Source organism: Heteronotia binoei, chromosome 3, assembly GCF_032191835.1.
Source record: "Heteronotia binoei isolate CCM8104 ecotype False Entrance Well chromosome 3, APGP_CSIRO_Hbin_v1, whole genome shotgun sequence".
In the NCBI taxonomy this organism is placed as follows: Eukaryota; Metazoa; Chordata; class Lepidosauria; order Squamata; family Gekkonidae; genus Heteronotia; species Heteronotia binoei.
The window spans coordinates 149,135,211-149,153,494 of record NC_083225.1 but is presented as its reverse complement, the minus strand read 5'-3'; the positions used below and the strand labels follow the sequence as shown (position 1 = coordinate 149,153,494).

The 18,284-nt window shown below is 40.6% G+C and overlaps 1 protein-coding gene across 1 annotated transcript in view; it reads left to right on the top strand.

Annotated features, from left to right (window-relative positions):
• The window catches only part of NME7 (NME/NM23 family member 7), a 94,321-nt gene that overhangs the window by 46,625 nt on the left and 29,412 nt on the right, over positions 1–18,284 (top strand). The window contains exons 9-10 of the mRNA XM_060234614.1: positions 56–157; positions 17,922–18,029. Of these exons, the coding sequence (XP_060090597.1) occupies positions 56–157; positions 17,922–18,029 (210 nt within the window). The remainder of the gene's footprint in view (positions 1–55; positions 158–17,921; positions 18,030–18,284) is intronic.

Sequence of the window (18,284 nt, the reverse complement as noted above, 5' to 3'; positions counted from 1 at the left end):
GTGTTTAATTAATTGCTTACAAAATCTTTTTAATCTTTTTTGTTTCTTTTTATAGGAGATGGTTGTAGAACTCTGCTCAGGACCTTGTATAGCTTTAGAGATTAGACAAGTGGATCCCTTAAAAGCATTCAGGGATTTCTGTGGCCCCTCTGATTCTGTAAGTCACTTACTTGAAAAGTTCTTATCACTATTAACATTTGAGAGACAATATTTTGGGGTTATTTGAGGGCACCGCAGACCCAGTATTTCTTATTGTGCTACTTCCCTGTTCTGAAGGCAAAGAATAAATTTCCTCCTCAACTTATATAGTCTGCTTCTGGAAGTGTATGGAGGCCAAAACCTTGTTGGAAACATACTCATTGAGCAGGGCTTATTTTTTGTAGCAGGGACTCATTTGCATATTAGGCCACACACCGTTGATGTAGCCAATCCTCCAAGAGCTTACAGGGCTCTTAGTACAGGGCCTCCTGTAAGCTCCAGAAGATTGGCTACATCAGGAGTGTGTGGCCCAATATGCAAAGGAGTTCTTGCTACAAAAAAAGCCCTTCCATTGACAATTCTAATGATGGCTTGGTGCAACTGTGGAACAGCAAGTTGAAATCTCAGTAGTTCTGACAAGTTCTTTTCCTACTGTTTTATTGGTACCAGTCTCGTTAGCAAAGAGAGGATCAGTGGCAAGTGGAGGGAGGGATGGTAATCTTTACTAGTGAGAAGGTTCATGCAGGAGAAGACAGTTCTTCAGATACCTTGCACTTTATAAATTATAACCAGCACTTTGCATTGGGCCTGGAAGAAAAATGGCTGCCAGTGAAGATCTCTGAAAACTGATGACCTGTAGTTCCTGCTGACAGCACTGCTACTCTATCTTGAGCCAGCTGAAGCATATGAACATTCTTGAAGACCTTCCCCACATGGACCATATTACAGTAGTCTAATATTCATGTTATCAATGCATTGATGACTGTGACCAAATTATGCCTTTCAAGGATGGGCCACAGTCAGCACTACAATGAAAGCTGTTAAAATGTGCTAATTGGACCCATTCTTCCTCTTCTATTCCTGCTAGCAGTAGATCTTTGACTCTAATTTTAACACTTTTATGCTGCCTGGACAAACTTCCTAATGCTTCGTGATGCTTGGTTTTGGCCTAATGCTTTGTGTTGGTACTCACTCTCCATTCTTAACATTCCAAACGTGCCTACAGTCTCAATAGGATTGGGGAGCCCTGGCCTATATGCTCCTGAATCCCTAGACCTTGCCAAGCATAGCAGCTCTTTTTCAAAGAGTGAAGAGCAGTTGGTATCTCCTTGGGAATTCCATGGTGTCCTGCAGGACTCACACCATTCAGTGTATTTGCAAAAGGTATTACATGAGAGAACATGGGGGGCTAGAGTGGATACTATATGTAGTATTCAAGCAGTAATGATGCCTCTTCCTCTTCCTCCTCCTCCTTTTACTCTAACCCAATCTCATGGTGCTTGTTGATCAGAATTAGACATGGAGAAGGGCTAGCTGCTTGAAGGTAAACTCAGACAGGACTTGAGGTGTTGTGATGGCTAATAAGCAGTGTTCCCTCTGAGCTGAGTTAGTGTGAGCTAGCTCACAGTTTTTCAGCCTCCAGCTCACACATTTTTTGTTTTAGCTCAGGAAAAATGGCTCCAGAGCAAACTTATTTATGCAGTAGCTCACAATTTTAATGCTAGTAGCTCACAAAGTAGATTTTTTTGCTCCCAAGGTTCCACAGCTTAGAGGGAGCATTGCTAATAAGCTGTGTAATCTGGGGAGTTGATAAGAGCTCTTGTGGGTGATGGAATTCCAGTAAATCATTTGGGTCTGGAGTAAGAGTGATGTGAGCTGTGCTTTTAGAGGAATTTCCTCTTGACCAGTTCATGCACACACAAAGACCTTATTATAGGGGACAGTCACACACAATAACACACTTTGCAACTGGATTTTTACTGTATAAGAATAGCAGAATCCACTTGCAAGCAGTTGCCATGTGAAAGTACCCGAAGCCTGTGAGAAACCATTTTTGAAAATTTGATGAAATATAATGTTGTTTTCTGAACAGTATGAATTCATGTTAGTTGTTCTTTGAATAGAGATGTTGACTTGGAACTTTATAGTAAATAATATCTTCTTCATTTTATGCTTACTGTCATTAGAAGCAGTTCTAACTCTGGCACATAACTGAGCATCTCTTTAATGCATCCTAAATCAGAACTTCAGATTTGAGACACAGACTTCATTTTGTTTGCTTTACCATGTTTTGGTAAATGGGTGCTAATAGAATTTCTAGAATGAAATTTCTAGAATGGAATCAGTTTGGTCTTTTTCACTAAGTCGCTTTCATTTATATCCTCTATTAACTTTCATTGCAGCCCTTCTGACCAAAATAATTTAAAGTGCTAGACCAATTCTGAGATATTGCTAGAGTTGTTTTTATTGATCCAGCAGCAGGGAAACTGAGGGTGCATTCACACTACACTAAATTATGCATTTTGCAACTGGATTTTTGCTGTGTAAGAACAACAAAAATCCAGTTGCAAACCCTTAGTATAGCGTAGTTTGAAAGCACCCTCAGACTTTAGGTTCAGCTTCTGAATTCTAGGCTTAAGAACAAGTTATGAGAGAGATGTTGTTTCATATCGTATTAGTTTTGATGTTCATGAAATTGCTTGAAGACATAAATTATACACTCATGGTGGCTATGCATACAATTAGCATCCTCTAGTAATATTATGCATGCCAATACTAACAGCATTTGGAATGGCATATATCCTATACAGCTTGGTTTTAATTGTATACATTTACAAATCAAGCGTTTATCATGCATCTGAATTTAAAGTAATAAAACTGCTGGCTGATAGAAGCACTACAGTTGGTATAAGTGTGCACAGCCCAAAATTATGGTACACAGTTCTGATAGTTTACAGTAATAGCAAGGTAAGATGTATTTGCATGTTTTTGGGTATCCCAAAAGAGTAGAGTGATCATAATATTCTTACCACAAGCTGTTTGACTATCCTATTTTTTCCCCCAGAATGTCGCTTCTGAATTCAGTGTTAGGTGCCATCTGTAGAAACCTACATTAGAAAAATATTGAAATTTCCTGCTAATATGGCTATTGTGGCACCAAGCTCAATGCTTTGCAAAGCAAACTACACATCCTTATGTTAGTCTAATGAGTATAGATGATTGATTATACAGCCATGCCACTTGCCAAAGCCCCTTTCCATTAGAAACTGATGTTTCAAGTCACTGGAATGCTAGTTAAGCTGATGTAATCTATTTTGTCCTGATTGGTGTGCCAACTCAATATTTTGTTAACTCTAAAGGTAGCGTTGAACAGTGCTTGACTTTTTCCCTGCTAAGGCATATACTACATTGTAGTTCATTCTGAGCTACTGTTCCTCTGAAAAGATTTTTTTGGTGTGAATCACATTTCAGTAAATAATTATTTCCTTCTCTTTTTTGTGCTCCTGTCACTGATATTGTAACTTGATGAGTCTTACATCTCTAATTCCCTGTGCCAGTGGAGGCAGCAACATAAGATGTCTTCTGTAGCGTGTAGTTAAGTTTTTATTTGCTTGTTTTTAATATCTAGGGGATCCCAGCTATTTGGAAGGGAGAGAGGGAGAGATTGGCAGCATTTCTTCCATAAACTGTGCTGACAGTCAGTACATATAACCAGCTGTGAATGAAGAGTCCCAGGCTAATATTTGTTGGGCAGTTGTAATTGAATCCTGTTAATGTTAACCAGATGTAAGAATGATAGAAAGACTCTCCAATGGTCATTGCTGTTTTGTTTTCATATATAAAAATAATAGTGAGTAAAATTACTGTCAAAATATAACAGTAAGAGGTACTCTTTTTCTACCCTTTGCGATTTGGCAGGTTCCTCTATGTGATAATTTGCATAAGCTATCATACTTTACCTCCCCCTCTCACACATCAGTTAACCCACATGAGACAGTGGTTTTCTTTAAGTTAAGGACTGAGTGGCAAGTCCAGAATGCAGCTCTCAGGAGATGTCAGGATTAATAACATGGCTTTGAGAATGGAAGGATTTGGCCCCAGTGCTATCATTAATCAAGCTATAATCATGGCAGATTTGGAGCATAGGTGGTGTTGTAGGAAGAATAGCCTTGGTCTTGAATTTGGTGGCCCACATTTTTTTAAAAAAAATGGAAATGAGTGTGTGAGTTCTCTTCAGGAGGGAAAAAAGAGTAAATTGGCTTTGTAATTAACAGAACTTCCTGAAAGCAGGGAATAAACTTGCTTTTTCTTGCCAATTCAGAAAAATAACAAAAGGGATATATGGGATCAGGGCTGGACCAAGACTGTTTGGCACCCTAGGCAAGGCTAACTACTTGTGCCTCCCCCTGCACTGTTCTTCTTCCTTCTCCTTCCCTCCCTTCACCTTCCACCCCCCAACTCATTCACACAGGCACACACCTCCCCCCCAACAGTGCTGGCCTCGGCAGCCCACTGAGGGGCACCAGGGCCGCATTGCATCTCTTACATTATCCCTCCTAATATTTTTCCAGAGTACCAAATGTAACTAACCACTTTTTATATCTGGTACCAGAGCTTAGATAACTTCCTAGATAAAACAGGCACAGGCAAACTGTACTGAACTATTGTGTACAAAACATGAACACAATCAACAGGTATCTGGGGCAGGGGTGACAGGAGAAACTGAAGAGCACAGTTGTGGCAGAAAGGGAGGCAACATTAAACTGAGGAAGGGCCTTTTTAAAAACACAGTGCTCTCCTCCTCTAATCTCCCAGTAATTCCATTTGCCATCTAGCAGGAGTTAATGAACATCAATGTGTGGAGAGAGCCTCTTTAACACCAACTGCAAAAGTTCCAAGTTTATCTTCAGCCCTTTCCCTCACTTGCTGGGTAAAAGATGGAAAGTAGCTAAGGCCCGAGTCAGTTCTAGGCAGTGCATTGTGTTGTAGGAAGAGAAAGAGAGGACACAAAACATATAAAAATGAAGACACAAGGCTGTCTTCACCAGTTGAGAATATCCGTCAAACACTCTCTCCTCTTGACATGCTTGCTTTAAATTAACCAATGGACCCCTCCTCCACTGCCAGTGAGCAAGCAGAATCCCACCAAAATGCCCCCCTGCCCCCCTGCCAAGGGAAAAAGAAACATACACCCCAGATACACATGGGGAGGTCCCTCAAGAACTGCTGCCTCACCCCACACCAGCACTGGCAGGGCAGCCAGAGCCCAGGCAGTTGCTCTGACCATAGAGTTAACCGTCTCTGGCTGGGTACAGAAAGATCTCAGCATTGCTTATAAAGCAGGGTGTTGGTGACAGTGATTTTCTCCTCACCTTGATGGCCATGACTGGGCTGTGGTAGTGAGCCTCCCCCTTCCCCAGAATGGGCCCTGGGTGGTTCCTTTGGTTTCCTCCTACTGGGCTGTGATGGTAGGGGTGGAGAAGGAGGCTGGTGGCAGCAGCAGCGGTTCTTTTTCTCTTTCCATGCGCTGGCTGCCACTTCCCACTTCTTCTTTTTCCCTTCCTGTGCTGTGCCTGAGGCAGACCAGACCAGGCTGAAACTGAAAAGATGGGATATGACCTCCTGAACCCACAATCAGGCAAAGTCTGGGCTGAACAACCCCCTCCACACACACTTCCTCCCCCCTGCCTTCCCCCCCCCCTTTGCCTCTTCCTCATTTGCTCACCTATATCCAGGGGCAGAGTTTCATGAGGCGTCCCTAAATCCAGGCAAGGAAAGCAAAAGGATGGGAAGAAGCCATGCATGATGTGATGAGGCTACTGCTGAGGGGAGATGGGTGCCCACAGCCTTCCCTCCACCCCACCCCCTCCCCCTGCCTCAAGCAAACACAAGTGTGTGTGAACTGCCTTCCTGACAGTGCTGGCTGCGGCAGGCTCCTGAAGGATGCCAGGCCATGCTGCCAAGGGGGGAGGAGGGCATGGGGGGCAGAGAGGGGGAAATTCTGTGCCCCTGGACCACTGGCACCCTAGGCAATTGCCTAATTTGCCTAGTGGGAATCTGTCCCTGATGGGGATTCATGCAACACAGAAAGCTCTCACTGTATGACAAACTTTTAAAAGACAATAAAACCCAAATAAATCCCACAATATGCTAGAAATTACTTGGGAGGTAACTGGTGGGGAGGAGAAGGAAAAGAAGGTGTCAGTTATGTGCACTCAGTTGCATGTGATCATGATACACTCATCTTAACATGTATGTGGTGATATAAAGGAAAAAATGTATTGGATTTAGGATTGCCAGGTCCCCTCCTGGCTGCTGGCAGGGGAAGAGGGTAGGGTTGCCAAATCCAGGTCAGGAAACTCCTGCAGATCTGGGAATGAAGCCTGGGGAAGACAGGGACCTTAGTGGAGTACATCATAGAGTCCACCTTCCAAGGCATCCATTTTCTCCAAGGGAACAAATCTCTCTAGTCTGGAAATAAGATGTAATTCCAGGGGATCCCTGATCTCACCTGGAGGCTGGCATCCCTAACCTCAAATCCTCATCTGAATTCTGGTAAAATCACAACAGCAGGACTACAAGGATTGCCACTGGACTAAAATACCTTCCAAGGATTGTGAGTTCATTTTCGGCTCTCCTAAAATAATTGTTTGAAACAGGTAAAGCACTTTGGGGGGGCTTGCTTATGTGTGGCTGGAGAGAGATCTGATGCCTCACAATACTCTCCTCTCTCCAGTTCCCCAATGTGCATGGCTTTTTCTCTGCAGGAGTCCCAACCCTCTAGCAATACCTTCTCAGCAGTCATGAGGGGTTACTGAGAAAATACCATATCTATGGGAGAACCAATAATATAATCTTAGATTTCTCTCTTCTAAATTTCTGTTAGGAAATCTAACTCTCTAGGGCAAGATAAAAGAACTTTTCTGGAACAGGACAAAGATGAGAGATATGTTTCTCTTTATTACCCTAGAATCTCTCCATGGAGCTCTGAGCAATTGCAGCAATCCTATGACTTAGCAGAGCTACTTCACTTATAAAAATACTTGTACATCAAACAAGGTCAAACAGAGGAAGTAAAGAATAGTCTAGTGAAATGGAGATCAGGAGCAAATAGAATTTAGCAGAAAACAACCTATACATGTTTATTTAGTTTGAACATAGAGATAAATTTGTTTGCTTATTTAAAACATGCTACCTTTTCATTCACTCAGGGTCTATAAGGCAGTGAACTTAAGAAAGCTAAAACCTTTTGGAAAAAATAATAGTCAAAATTATAAAATTGAGTTAAAACCACAAAAAAACAATACTGGAGGGGCCAATAACCGTTGTTGTGGGTATGCTAGATGAAACAAAAAAGTATTCACTTGTGGTGAAAGACACCTCTAGAGGGAGACAGGTAACTCTCCCTGGGGTGAGATTCCATGATAGCCATGATGGAGAAAGCCATTTTTCAGGGAAATAAAAAGGAAGGAATAGACTTTTGTTTAAAATGTCCACTAAGGAGCTGTCACTGCCTTCTTTGTATATTAATGTTTTATATGCCTCTTGCCACATTGGTCAGTTTATTGATTTTATCAGACTTTGAAAAGTATGTAATTCTGTTTAGAATGGAATTGGACAGTAGGTTTTTAAGAGTTTGCATAGCATTGTAGCTAAGAGGTAAAACTGTGAACAAAGAAATGCTAAGTTTTTTTTTTATTTTATACTTCATTTATTTCAGTCAAATCTCATCTCTGATGCAAATGTGCAAAATATACATTTTAAAAGTCTGTATCCCATTGTTCTGTTGAAGGGCTCAATGCAGTTTACAAGGGAAAAGAAAATATAATATAAATAAACAAATCAACAAATGAAACAATAAACTACATCTTGTGCTTGTCCTGGATTCAGTTGCTGGCTCATTCAAAGGCATGGACTGCAAGTCCATGCTAAGAGTCGAAGGGTCAAGAGCCATTTGTCTTGTGTATCTATTAAACTTTATACCTGGAACAATAAGGAAAAAACAAATGGTCAGCAAAGGTGCAGGCAAAAGTGTTCTTTGCACACTTTCCCTCTCTGCTCATACCCCCCCCCCCAAAAAAAAAATTATTTTAGGCTGGTCCTTGTATCTTAACTTCTCCTCTCCCCTCCCCCTTTTCCATCTGCAGTACTGGGATAATAGTATTGACTTTCTGTATAACGTTGTTGTAAGGCTTACTGAGGTAATATGAAGCACTTCTAAAACTTTAAAGCTCTTTATAAATGCTACATTTTCTTATTGCTGTGTGGAATATGTAGCATGGTTTTAGAAAGTTTTTAGAAACAACACAGACATTAAAGATAAAGTCACAAAAATTAAAGCAAACTGTATTCTGTTGGATTTATTGTGGAAATCTGTACCTGTGTAACAATGAGTTAACTTTGTAGATGGGTACTAGTCTGTAGCAACAGAATAAATCTGAAGACTAGTGGCACCATAAAATTTATATCATCATATAACATATAATGTAAGTCCTCTGACTATTACAATGAAACAAATTAATAAACTGGTGGCAAATCAGTTTTGTTTCCCGTGATGTGTATGGCTGCAAATAATTATATGGTATTGACTGACTCTTGACATGCACTATGTCAAGCAAAGAAGGAAAAAAGGATGTTCATTCAATGATACACCATTATCGGCTAGAGTAGAAAACAGATCAATAAGAGGTTGCAATTAGTATGTCACACTGTGTGCAGATGTCTCTAGTAGAAATGACATGATTGAATCATTTAAATGTTATTTAGGGTCATCTGATTCTAGTGCTCCATATACGGTATGCTTTCAGACCTAATATGGTACCCCTTAGCATTGAGAAAGTTAGCTTTAAAAACAAAGTTGCAATTTTTAGATTTGCCTCCAATACCACTTTCCATGCACTGGTGGATTACATACAGCCCTTGCACTAAGGCACCACGACTGCTGCCTGACTGGCTTCCATACTGCCTTGAAGGTTGTCTTGCTGACTTGTTTGTCTTCTTTCTTAGCTGTCATTCAAGAGCCTAACTACATATTACAGACTAAACGAGTTCACATGGAGACTTATAGCTATACTGTAGCCGCTACTTCCTGGTGGCAACTCATAAATAAAAGCGCACCAGGGCCCAATTCAGTTCAGAACTGCAATGCAGGAGAAGGAGCCAGTACAATTAAGTGGTTAAAGTGTTAGACGGGAAAGATCCAGATTAGGGCTTTTTTGGGGGGTTTTTTAAAAAGGTCAGCAGGAACTCATTTGCATATTAGGCCACACCCCCTGATGTCACCACTGTTCCATACAGGGCTTTTTTGTTGAAAAAGCCCAGTGGGAACTTATTTGCATATTAGGTCACACCCCTTGATGCCAAGCCAGATGGAACTGCATTTCTGTGCTTTCCTGCTTTTTTTTTTTTTTTTAAGCCCTGGTTTTATGTTATTTTGCTATGGCTATACAGGGCATTTTTTGTAGAAAAAGTCCAGCAGGAACTCATTTGTATTTTAGGCCACACACCCCTGACACCAAGCTGGCCGGAACTGCATTCCTGCTCAAAAAAAGCCGTGGTCCAGATGCAAATTTCCTCTTCTACATGAAGCTCACTGGGTGACTTGGGATCATTCACTTTCTTTCTCTCTGCCTAACGTATCTCACTGATTGTTGTGATTGTAAAATGGGGAAGGGAGGAGCCATGTAGATGGGTCTCAGCTCCTTGGAGAAAGGATGAAAATGTAATCAGTAGCAAATAAGGTCTGGATCCTAAACCTTGCTTCCACTTGCTTTGCACATTGTCCATTGCAAGGACTGTTCTCTACTACAGAGCATGATTCTATTGGCCCAGGGTTCCCAGTGTGGTGCCTATGGGCACCTTTTCTGGTGCCCGTCGTTTTTGAAAGTGAGGAGAGCCAGGTGGGGCTTTAGCCTAGCAATGCTTCTGATTAGACATTGGTGATCTGATTGGCTGTGTAGATCTTTTAAAATGTTGCCTTGGTAGAACCTGCCATCACAACACAAGGATCTCTTCACTGCATGACTAAAGGTAAGCTGTTTGTATGCACAGAAATATTTTTAAACAATATGTTTCTTTTAAAAGACATCCTATTAAACAAAGTTTCTGCCTGAAATGTTGAATTGTTATCATGGAGTTATATATAACCTGACTCTGACATTTTGTGATTGAATCTGTCTCCTATGGCAGCCATTTTGTGGTTGGTTCCACCACCTATGGCAGCCATTTTGTGGTTGGTTCCACCACCTGTGGTTGTGTTCAGCAGCCTGTGTCAGAATTCTGAAGGTGACTACAGGCTCAAAATGGTTGGAGTATGGCTGTAGGAGCTTTTTGGCTTATGGGAAAACATTGTTCCTACATGAGCAGAACTGCCCAGTGCTCAAGGAACACAACAGTGTAGGGCTGCGCCTACAGCAAAAAAGGATGTAGTATAAGTGACTTAGGATCAAAGCCAAAATAAATACCTTCAGAAGTACACTCTACATGTGGCTTAATTTCTAGCTTAGGTTGTTGATAAATGTATTTTTCAGCTCATGTTGGGAAGAATCCAGTTCTTTTTATAAGGAACATGGTACTTATGACAGCAATAATTGATGGCACTAACCTTGCAAAAGAGCATTTTTTAAAAAAAGAAAGAGTAACATTGTACAGAAGATAAGGGCAATGCTGACATCACTGAGTTGGTTAGATTGGAAAAGATGCTAGAACATCAGGCATGAAAGATTTGTTTTACCTCTTAAATCTGTCTTATTTGGTTTTAGAAATGTGAGCTTTTACTAATTCCAGACTTTCTTTCTGAAGAAACTGATAAAACTTGGAGTCTGCATGATATTACCTTGCGGGAAGCTGAACCCTCTCCACATGATGAAGAGAATTTTACTACATGCCTCTTCACCAGGGTTTGATAGGTAGTAAAATCCTCGGAATATTTCCCCAGTGGCATTACTGCTTTAAATGAAATTACAATTTTCCAAGCTTTTTGTAGTAATGCTGGGGTGGGGTGGGAGCTCCATGGAAGTCTGTTTCAGGCAAACATCTCCCCTCAATACTGAAATACTCAAGTTCCTCTATGTGAACTTTAGTGAAGCAAATGAGTGACTTACAATGAAAGAGAGCTAAGATCTAGAATAGAGTTCAAAGCAAAACCATAGCTTTATTTCGCTTAACTTGCAAATAATGTTTGAATGCCTGATGCCTTCTTCTGAAACCTTCAGTGAAGGGTAGGCAATGCCCTCTGGATAACATGCCAGGCTATTTAGCTTGGCCTTAAGGACCAGATCTCTGTGCAAGGGGCCAAGATAAGCCTATGAGGCACTGCAGCACCTCTGGTACCCAACTTCTTCCCACTGGATCTGGCAAAGTACAGACCCTGGCTCTACTCTCAGCTTTGGAGGTTTTTTCAGCACTCAGGTCAAAAATTTTAACTTTTAAAGCCGTACACGATCTGGGACTTCCTCTCTTGGTGTACCTCCTCCTCCACAGAGCATTATGCTCACTTGATAAAGATCTATTGGCAATTCCTGGACCTAGAAGCATTCATATAACTTCAGTTAAAGCTAGAGCTATCTCTGTCCTAGCCTCTGTCTGATGGAACTCTCTTCCAATTGAGATCTGGGCCCTGCAAGATCTGTTATAGTTCTGCAAGGCCTGAAAAACAGAGCTGTTCCACCAGGCCTAGGGATGAAGCATTCTGACCAATGAGAATAACAGCTCCATCTGATTGGGCCCTGTCCCCTTCTCTCTCCTGCTTGTCCCCAGTTCTGATGTAATCAAATCTTCCCCTGATAGGTTATTTGCAAGGTTATTTGCATTAGTATGTGCCATTTGTTGTGATTAGTATTTAAAGAACTGTTTAATAGTGAATTTATGGTTAAAGATGTTACTTGCCCTGAGCCTTGCACTAGCAGGGGAGAATGAGTTGTAAGTCTAAATAAATAAATAAACAAAACACTGCCTACCGGTGGCTTAGGCAAGTTACTACCAATAACACACTAAGGATTGAACCTCCATGGTAAAAGAGAGTATCTCTATGATTACAAGATGTTAAAGATGGCTATCCACATACTCAGCTGGACTATGGAATTTTATGGAATTTTAGCTACTGGGATATTGGGTTTTTTCATATATTTATGTAACATATACTTGCTTTTGTATTTCTGCTGAAGCTATATTGTAAGCAGGGCTTTTTTAAGAAAAAGTGCAGCAGGAACTCATTTGCATATGAGGCCACACCCCTGATACCAAGCCAGCCGGAACTGTGTTCCTGCTCCAAAAAAGCCCTGATTGTAAGGTATATTAAAAAGGGCAAATGTGTAAACTTTATCCTGTGCCTGGAGAAATATTTCTGCTTAAAACCCTTTTTGGATGGCTGACAGTTGCCAGAGCCAGCTGCAGAGCTGTTTGACTCCTGCTTCATTGTCTTATGAACCATTAATTAACCAGAGCCTGTTTAAAAAATGGGAACAAAAAACCCCAAAACCATATGTGGAATGTGGATGAGTAAATGAATGTTTGGGAGATGAATAATTTACTTTGCTCACTGGTCCGTTCAGCATGCTTTTTCTTCCTGCTGCAGGGCAACCTGAGCAGAATTTTGATCAGTTTATTTCCTTTCACTATCACAAACATCACTAACTCAATATGTGTTTTAAATGGAAGAGAGAAATAATATTAGATTTTTATTTTTTTATACAACTGTGTTCAAATGAGAACAATGCTGAACAAGCATGGGAAAGAAAGGGAGGAGTAACTACTGATTCTGAGCTGCTTTAGGATTAGTAAGAATACCTTGCTGTGTAGAGTCATGCACATTCTCGTTCTCCTATTCCAGCGGTTAACCTTTTTCCCACAGATGCAAATTTAGGCTTGTCCCTGTGGGTTGTTGTTGTTAGGCATTGTGCATAGTATAGCCAGGAGATCCTAAGATTGTCTGTTGACCAGATGTTTGAGCTGTTTTAGCGTTATAGACCACTAGGGGGTGAGTTAGACTTGTAGGTGCAAATAGGTGAGACACTGGGTGGGACCACACTGGGAATTTGGTGCAGCAGTATCACGGCTTTGAAAAAGGTGGTACTCTTTGATGCGTGCCGCAGCAATCGCACAGCCCCTGCCCTGCTGCTAGGAGAGGCACAGGCCACACATGCACAAGAGGAATATTTAGACTGCTCATGCAGAGTAGGTGCATTGTGCACCCCAGCCATGCAGATAGCTGGGGAATGCGCCTTGCATGCGCTTTAGAGATTTGCTATCAGGAAGTTCCTGGTAGGTATTTAATCTGGTCCCAGGTCATCCTAAAATGAGGTAACTCAGGGGCAGATGTGCACATGTGATCATGCACATTAAGTCCAGAGAGGAGGCATGGCTAAATTGTGCCAAATCTCTTGTGTGATCTCACGCACTTGAGATCCACAATTGATCTGGTGTCCTGTTAAGCTTCTCTAAATGCCGTTGGGATGCCAATTAGGATTGGAGAATAACAGACAAAACCTTTCCTGCATGTTTTTCATAACAAGGTATGATTGGGAGAAAATTTTCCCAAGGGAAGGGCTTAAAGCCTTGTACTTTGCCTAGAACTTCACTTCCAATTTAGATCTCCTTCCCCATTAGTATTAGAGAAGCTTAAGGAGATCTAGTCATTGATCTCCTGGATGTTGTCTATTTATTTAGTAAAGCATTTTTACCCCTCCTTTTCTCTTGGCTAAAAGACAGCTTACAGAAATAATGAAAATACTACAAGTTAAAAATAAGATACCTGCTGCTTACAGCCTATCAAAAGCTGTGGTAAACAACCAGGCAGCACTTTCTAAAGATCCGCAACGGGGTGAGTGAGAGAGCCCATTCCACAGAGTGAGAGCCATGATGGAAAGGGCCTGGGCTCTGGTTGATGCCATGTGTGTCATGTTAGGTGTGGAAACAGCTAGCTGCTGGCAGCCTGAAGGCTGCAGTTGGCACATGTAAACAGTTGCAGCAGCCTAAATGTACTGAGATGGGCCTGTGGCTTAATGACATGCATCTGCTTTGCATGCAGAAGGCCCCTGAGTCAATCTCCAGTATTTCCAATTAAAGAAACCAGGTAGTGGATGATGCAAAAATCCCTTGTCTTGAGACGCTGGAGAGACTCTAACCATTGAAGCAGAGAATACTGATCTTGATAGGCCAATGGTTTGACTCAGTATGACTCAATATTATATGAGGCATTTTCAGGGTTTGTTCTCTGCTCCAATGGTTAGAGTCTCTCCAGCATCTCTTTACCTCCTCTCAAAAGCTTAGAGGCTGCCAGATTCATCATCTCACAGTGTCACCTGTCCTGTCCTGTAATTGTTGAGAAGTCCAAAAAGGTTCCTGGATTTTGAGCACTATGAACACACAAATATTATGGGGAGAAACTTCTCTTCATCTAGCCAGGCAACAGAGGTAAAGCATAAGAATTGTTCTGCAAAAAAGAGTAGTGAAAGTAAAGAGGTCACTTGAACTCCACATTTAATAAATCACATAGTTATTAAAAATGCTGGTCAAATTGCTTATGAATGCACCTTTGGGGTGCATTAGATATTTTCAAAATTCAAGATACCTGCTGTTGCAAGTTCCCTTAGCTGAGAAGAATTAAGCTGCATGGGACAAACCCATAATGTTGCTTGGCATTTGTTTGATGATTTAAAAGTATGCTGAGCTGTGTTTGCTTGTTTTCACAAATATAAAGCAAAAACATCTCCTGCTATCTACTTAAAAATTACTACATGGGATTTAAGTGGATCAGTAATTGATGCTGGAATAGAACAAAGTTTGAGTCCAGTGGCACCTTTAAGACCAACAAAATTTTATTCAAGGTCTAAGCTTTCAATGTGCAGCCACACTTGTTTAAATACAGTGAAACAGAATATCTTCAACCATTACATATAGGAACAGAAAGGGGGGTTAGTTGCCAGGAAGGTCTAGTTAGAGTCGAGATGCATAAGTAATTCATCACTGTGTCTTCTGTCCCATATGTGCTTGCATATGTGTGCCTGCATATGTGCTTGCACAGAAGACACTCAATGAACATCAGTTACATCAGTTACAGGTAAGTGCAACCATATTTTATCACGACCATCCCTAGGGCTTTGCGTCTGATCTCTGTTTCTAAGGGAAAAAAATAGAAACCTTGAGAGATCTGGTCCTGTGTTTTGTCTATCTTAACCCTTAGATTTGATATTGTTGGAGGATGCAGCCTAAATACCTATCTAAAAAACAAGCAATGCTTTATTTTGCCAACATGTTGAAGTCACTCATCATTACATCAAATTTTATAATTCAATTACTCGTTGCTGGTTTTCCCCCAATGGCTGAGGCATTGATAAATTTTCTCTGATAAATTTTTACAGACTTGTGGTTGCAATTTTGTCTGCTGCTGCCAGAGGCAAGCAATTTAATTAGTAATTCAAGCTTTCCTGTACATGCTGTTTTAGAGACTTAGATTAGTGGACTGCTTAAAAAGATAAAATAAAAAATGGGTGTTGCACAGTTACATATTTTATGTGGCTCTAAGATTTTTTTAAAGACAGAAATAGTGTGATTTGCTTGTGTAATATTGATTTTACTTGCTCACTTGTTGGAGACATAAATGTGTTTTTAACAGAGTTGGTTGTAAGAGGTCTGAGAAAGGCATTGCATCCATCCCCTGCACACTATAGTGTATGTGTGTTTCTTTTGTTTCATCATTTTCTGTGATCAAAGAGTTTTACACATATCACAAAATGTATTAACATTAATGTATTAAGGCAATGGCAAACCACCCCTTGAAAGCAACGTCACCCCTGTCAAAAACAACTGGTGCTTGCGCAGGAGACTACCTTTACCTTTATTAAGTAATGAACCCTCTTTCCAGTCATCTTGAAGCCTCTGGAAAAAATGGTGTTCTCTCTCCTGTATTGCAGAGATGAGACAGAGCAGTGTGTTTAGAAATTTAGTTGTAAAGCATACTTTCAGAACTTGGGGAAACAGAATTCTCCATTGATTTTCATACAAGATGATAATCTCACACTTGGGGAGGGGGGGAATTGATCTATATCAGACTTGGTATTTTTGGAAATGGGTGTCAACTATTTACAAATGGCATGCTGTCATTTGTAAGGAACACATGCAAAAAAGAAAATGCATCTGTCTACAAAGTTTTATATTACTAGCTTGCCAAAATGAAGCATTAAAAGATTAATGATTTTGCCACTCAGCCTTGTTGGCATTGTTTGTTTCTAAACTTTGAAGCTTCTGTGTCAACTAAAAGGATGCATTTTGGAACTTTAACACCTTATGAAATTGAGCAGTGCTCACCTGTGTTTGAAAGCATCATAGACCTTATGTTACAATTTATCACTAAGATTGCTGATTGCTTGATCCTTTCTGACCTTTATTAATGTAACAATGCTTGTTAAACAGGGATATCTGAGACAATTGAGTGTAGCCGCAGGGGACCACAGTGGATAAGGGCATTTGCAGGCATCATTGCAGCACCACTAAATAGAGTGAAAACTGACTGACCTGGATTTTAGGGGGCACAGAGGCAGCTGTAAACTGCTCTGTGGTCTGCCCTTAATACTGATGACATCCACATGGGAGTTTTGCTACCGTTTGGGCTCTAAAACTGAAGGAAACTAATTCCAAATTTCTACATATCATTTTCCATCTGTTGTCTTGTGTTTTTTCTGTCATTTCTCTGTTTTTTCTTAGATCACCTTCCATGTAGTTTTCCCTTTGCTGTTGACAATTTACCTGAAGAGCACCAAAGGAAGGAACATGCTATGAGACCATAAGAAATTGATATACTGCATGTGTTAAAACATTAACAGTACTTTATAGAAATATACCATCCTTGTAATATATTAAAGTTGATTTTTGCAGCTTTGATGCATCTAATCTTGACCCGTGTATATTTCTGGAATAAACAAGCAGCTATTTTTGAAGGAACAGTCAGCAAGTCTAGGTATAAGGCTGTATAATGCCATATGCTATATAAAGTGTGGCCAGGAGAGCTAGTGAAAAAGCACTAAACTGAAGTGGAGTGCGTTTGTTTTTCAGTAGTTTCTGGCAGCACTGAAAAGTGCCTTTTCTGTGGGTGGCTTTGGTGACAGCTACAAAAGTGCTGTAAAATGTTCACTGATTCAAGTGGCATTGCCCTTACTGACATCATCACACAGGCAAATTATATCATTTATCTATCTCTGCAAAAATTATCTCTGCAGTATTTTCCAATTTACTATGTGATCACTAAATGGCCAGGGATGCCCATATGTGTATTGCTAGGAAGGAGATCTAGTAATTTTAGGGGAGAAGTAGTGCTGAAAAATCAGCAGAAACAGTATCAGTTAAATATCAGTATCTGGTATCAGTTAAATTGAAGAGAAAAATCTACTCTGAGAAGGGTGGCTACCTAATTCTTGAAGTGCTGGAGGCATGTAATGCCATGTAAAATCTCAAACCAGCAATATTTGAAAGCAGAATATCCTTATTTCCTTAGTTTACTATTTTAGACATAATGCCTCATAAAAGACATGACCAGACCCTGCGAGGTAGAGATGGGAGGAAAGATGACTTTCCTAAGGACTATGTTACAGTGCTAACTGTGATCTTGCTAACTTCAGAGGTTTGGGATTTTCTCACCTGGATGCAGCGAATTTTCGCTCAGCCATTGTGTCATGGGCTCTGTCAAAGAATTTTGAATGGCTTAATTCTGTCTGATTTATTTATACCAGGCTTCTTTTCTTCATTATTTTAATACCTCTTTGCATGTACAAAAATCAAATTAGGATTTAGTACTTTTATACTATGCAATTACAATTTCATTCTAGCAATTACTAGAAGTCAATACTATGTATACAGTAGCCCTCACACATTTATCTTGCATGTAAATGACTGCTGTTGTAGTTCTACTTGTAACAAAATTGATTTGTTCTCATTTTTATGATGTACAGGAAATAGCACGTCACCTCCGCCCTGACACACTCCGTGCTATCTATGGCAAAAACAAGATTCAGAATGCAGTTCACTGTACAGATCTTCCCGAAGATGGTCTTTTAGAGGTAAGGCTGTGTGATGCATCTTTAGGTTACAGAGTTGTTGTTATTGTTTAAATATTTGTGGGACACTAATAAGCAAAATTAGAGCTTAAGGCTTGGAACTTATCTTAAGTGAATATCCCAGAAGTCATAAAAGAGAAATTTCCAGCTTCCCTCTTCCTGCTGCAGTGCAACCTGCTTCCATTTTGTTTTCAGGGGTTAGTAGAATCCCACACACCTGTTGCGGGGGGGCAGAGTAGGTGTCTGCAGCAGGAGGCA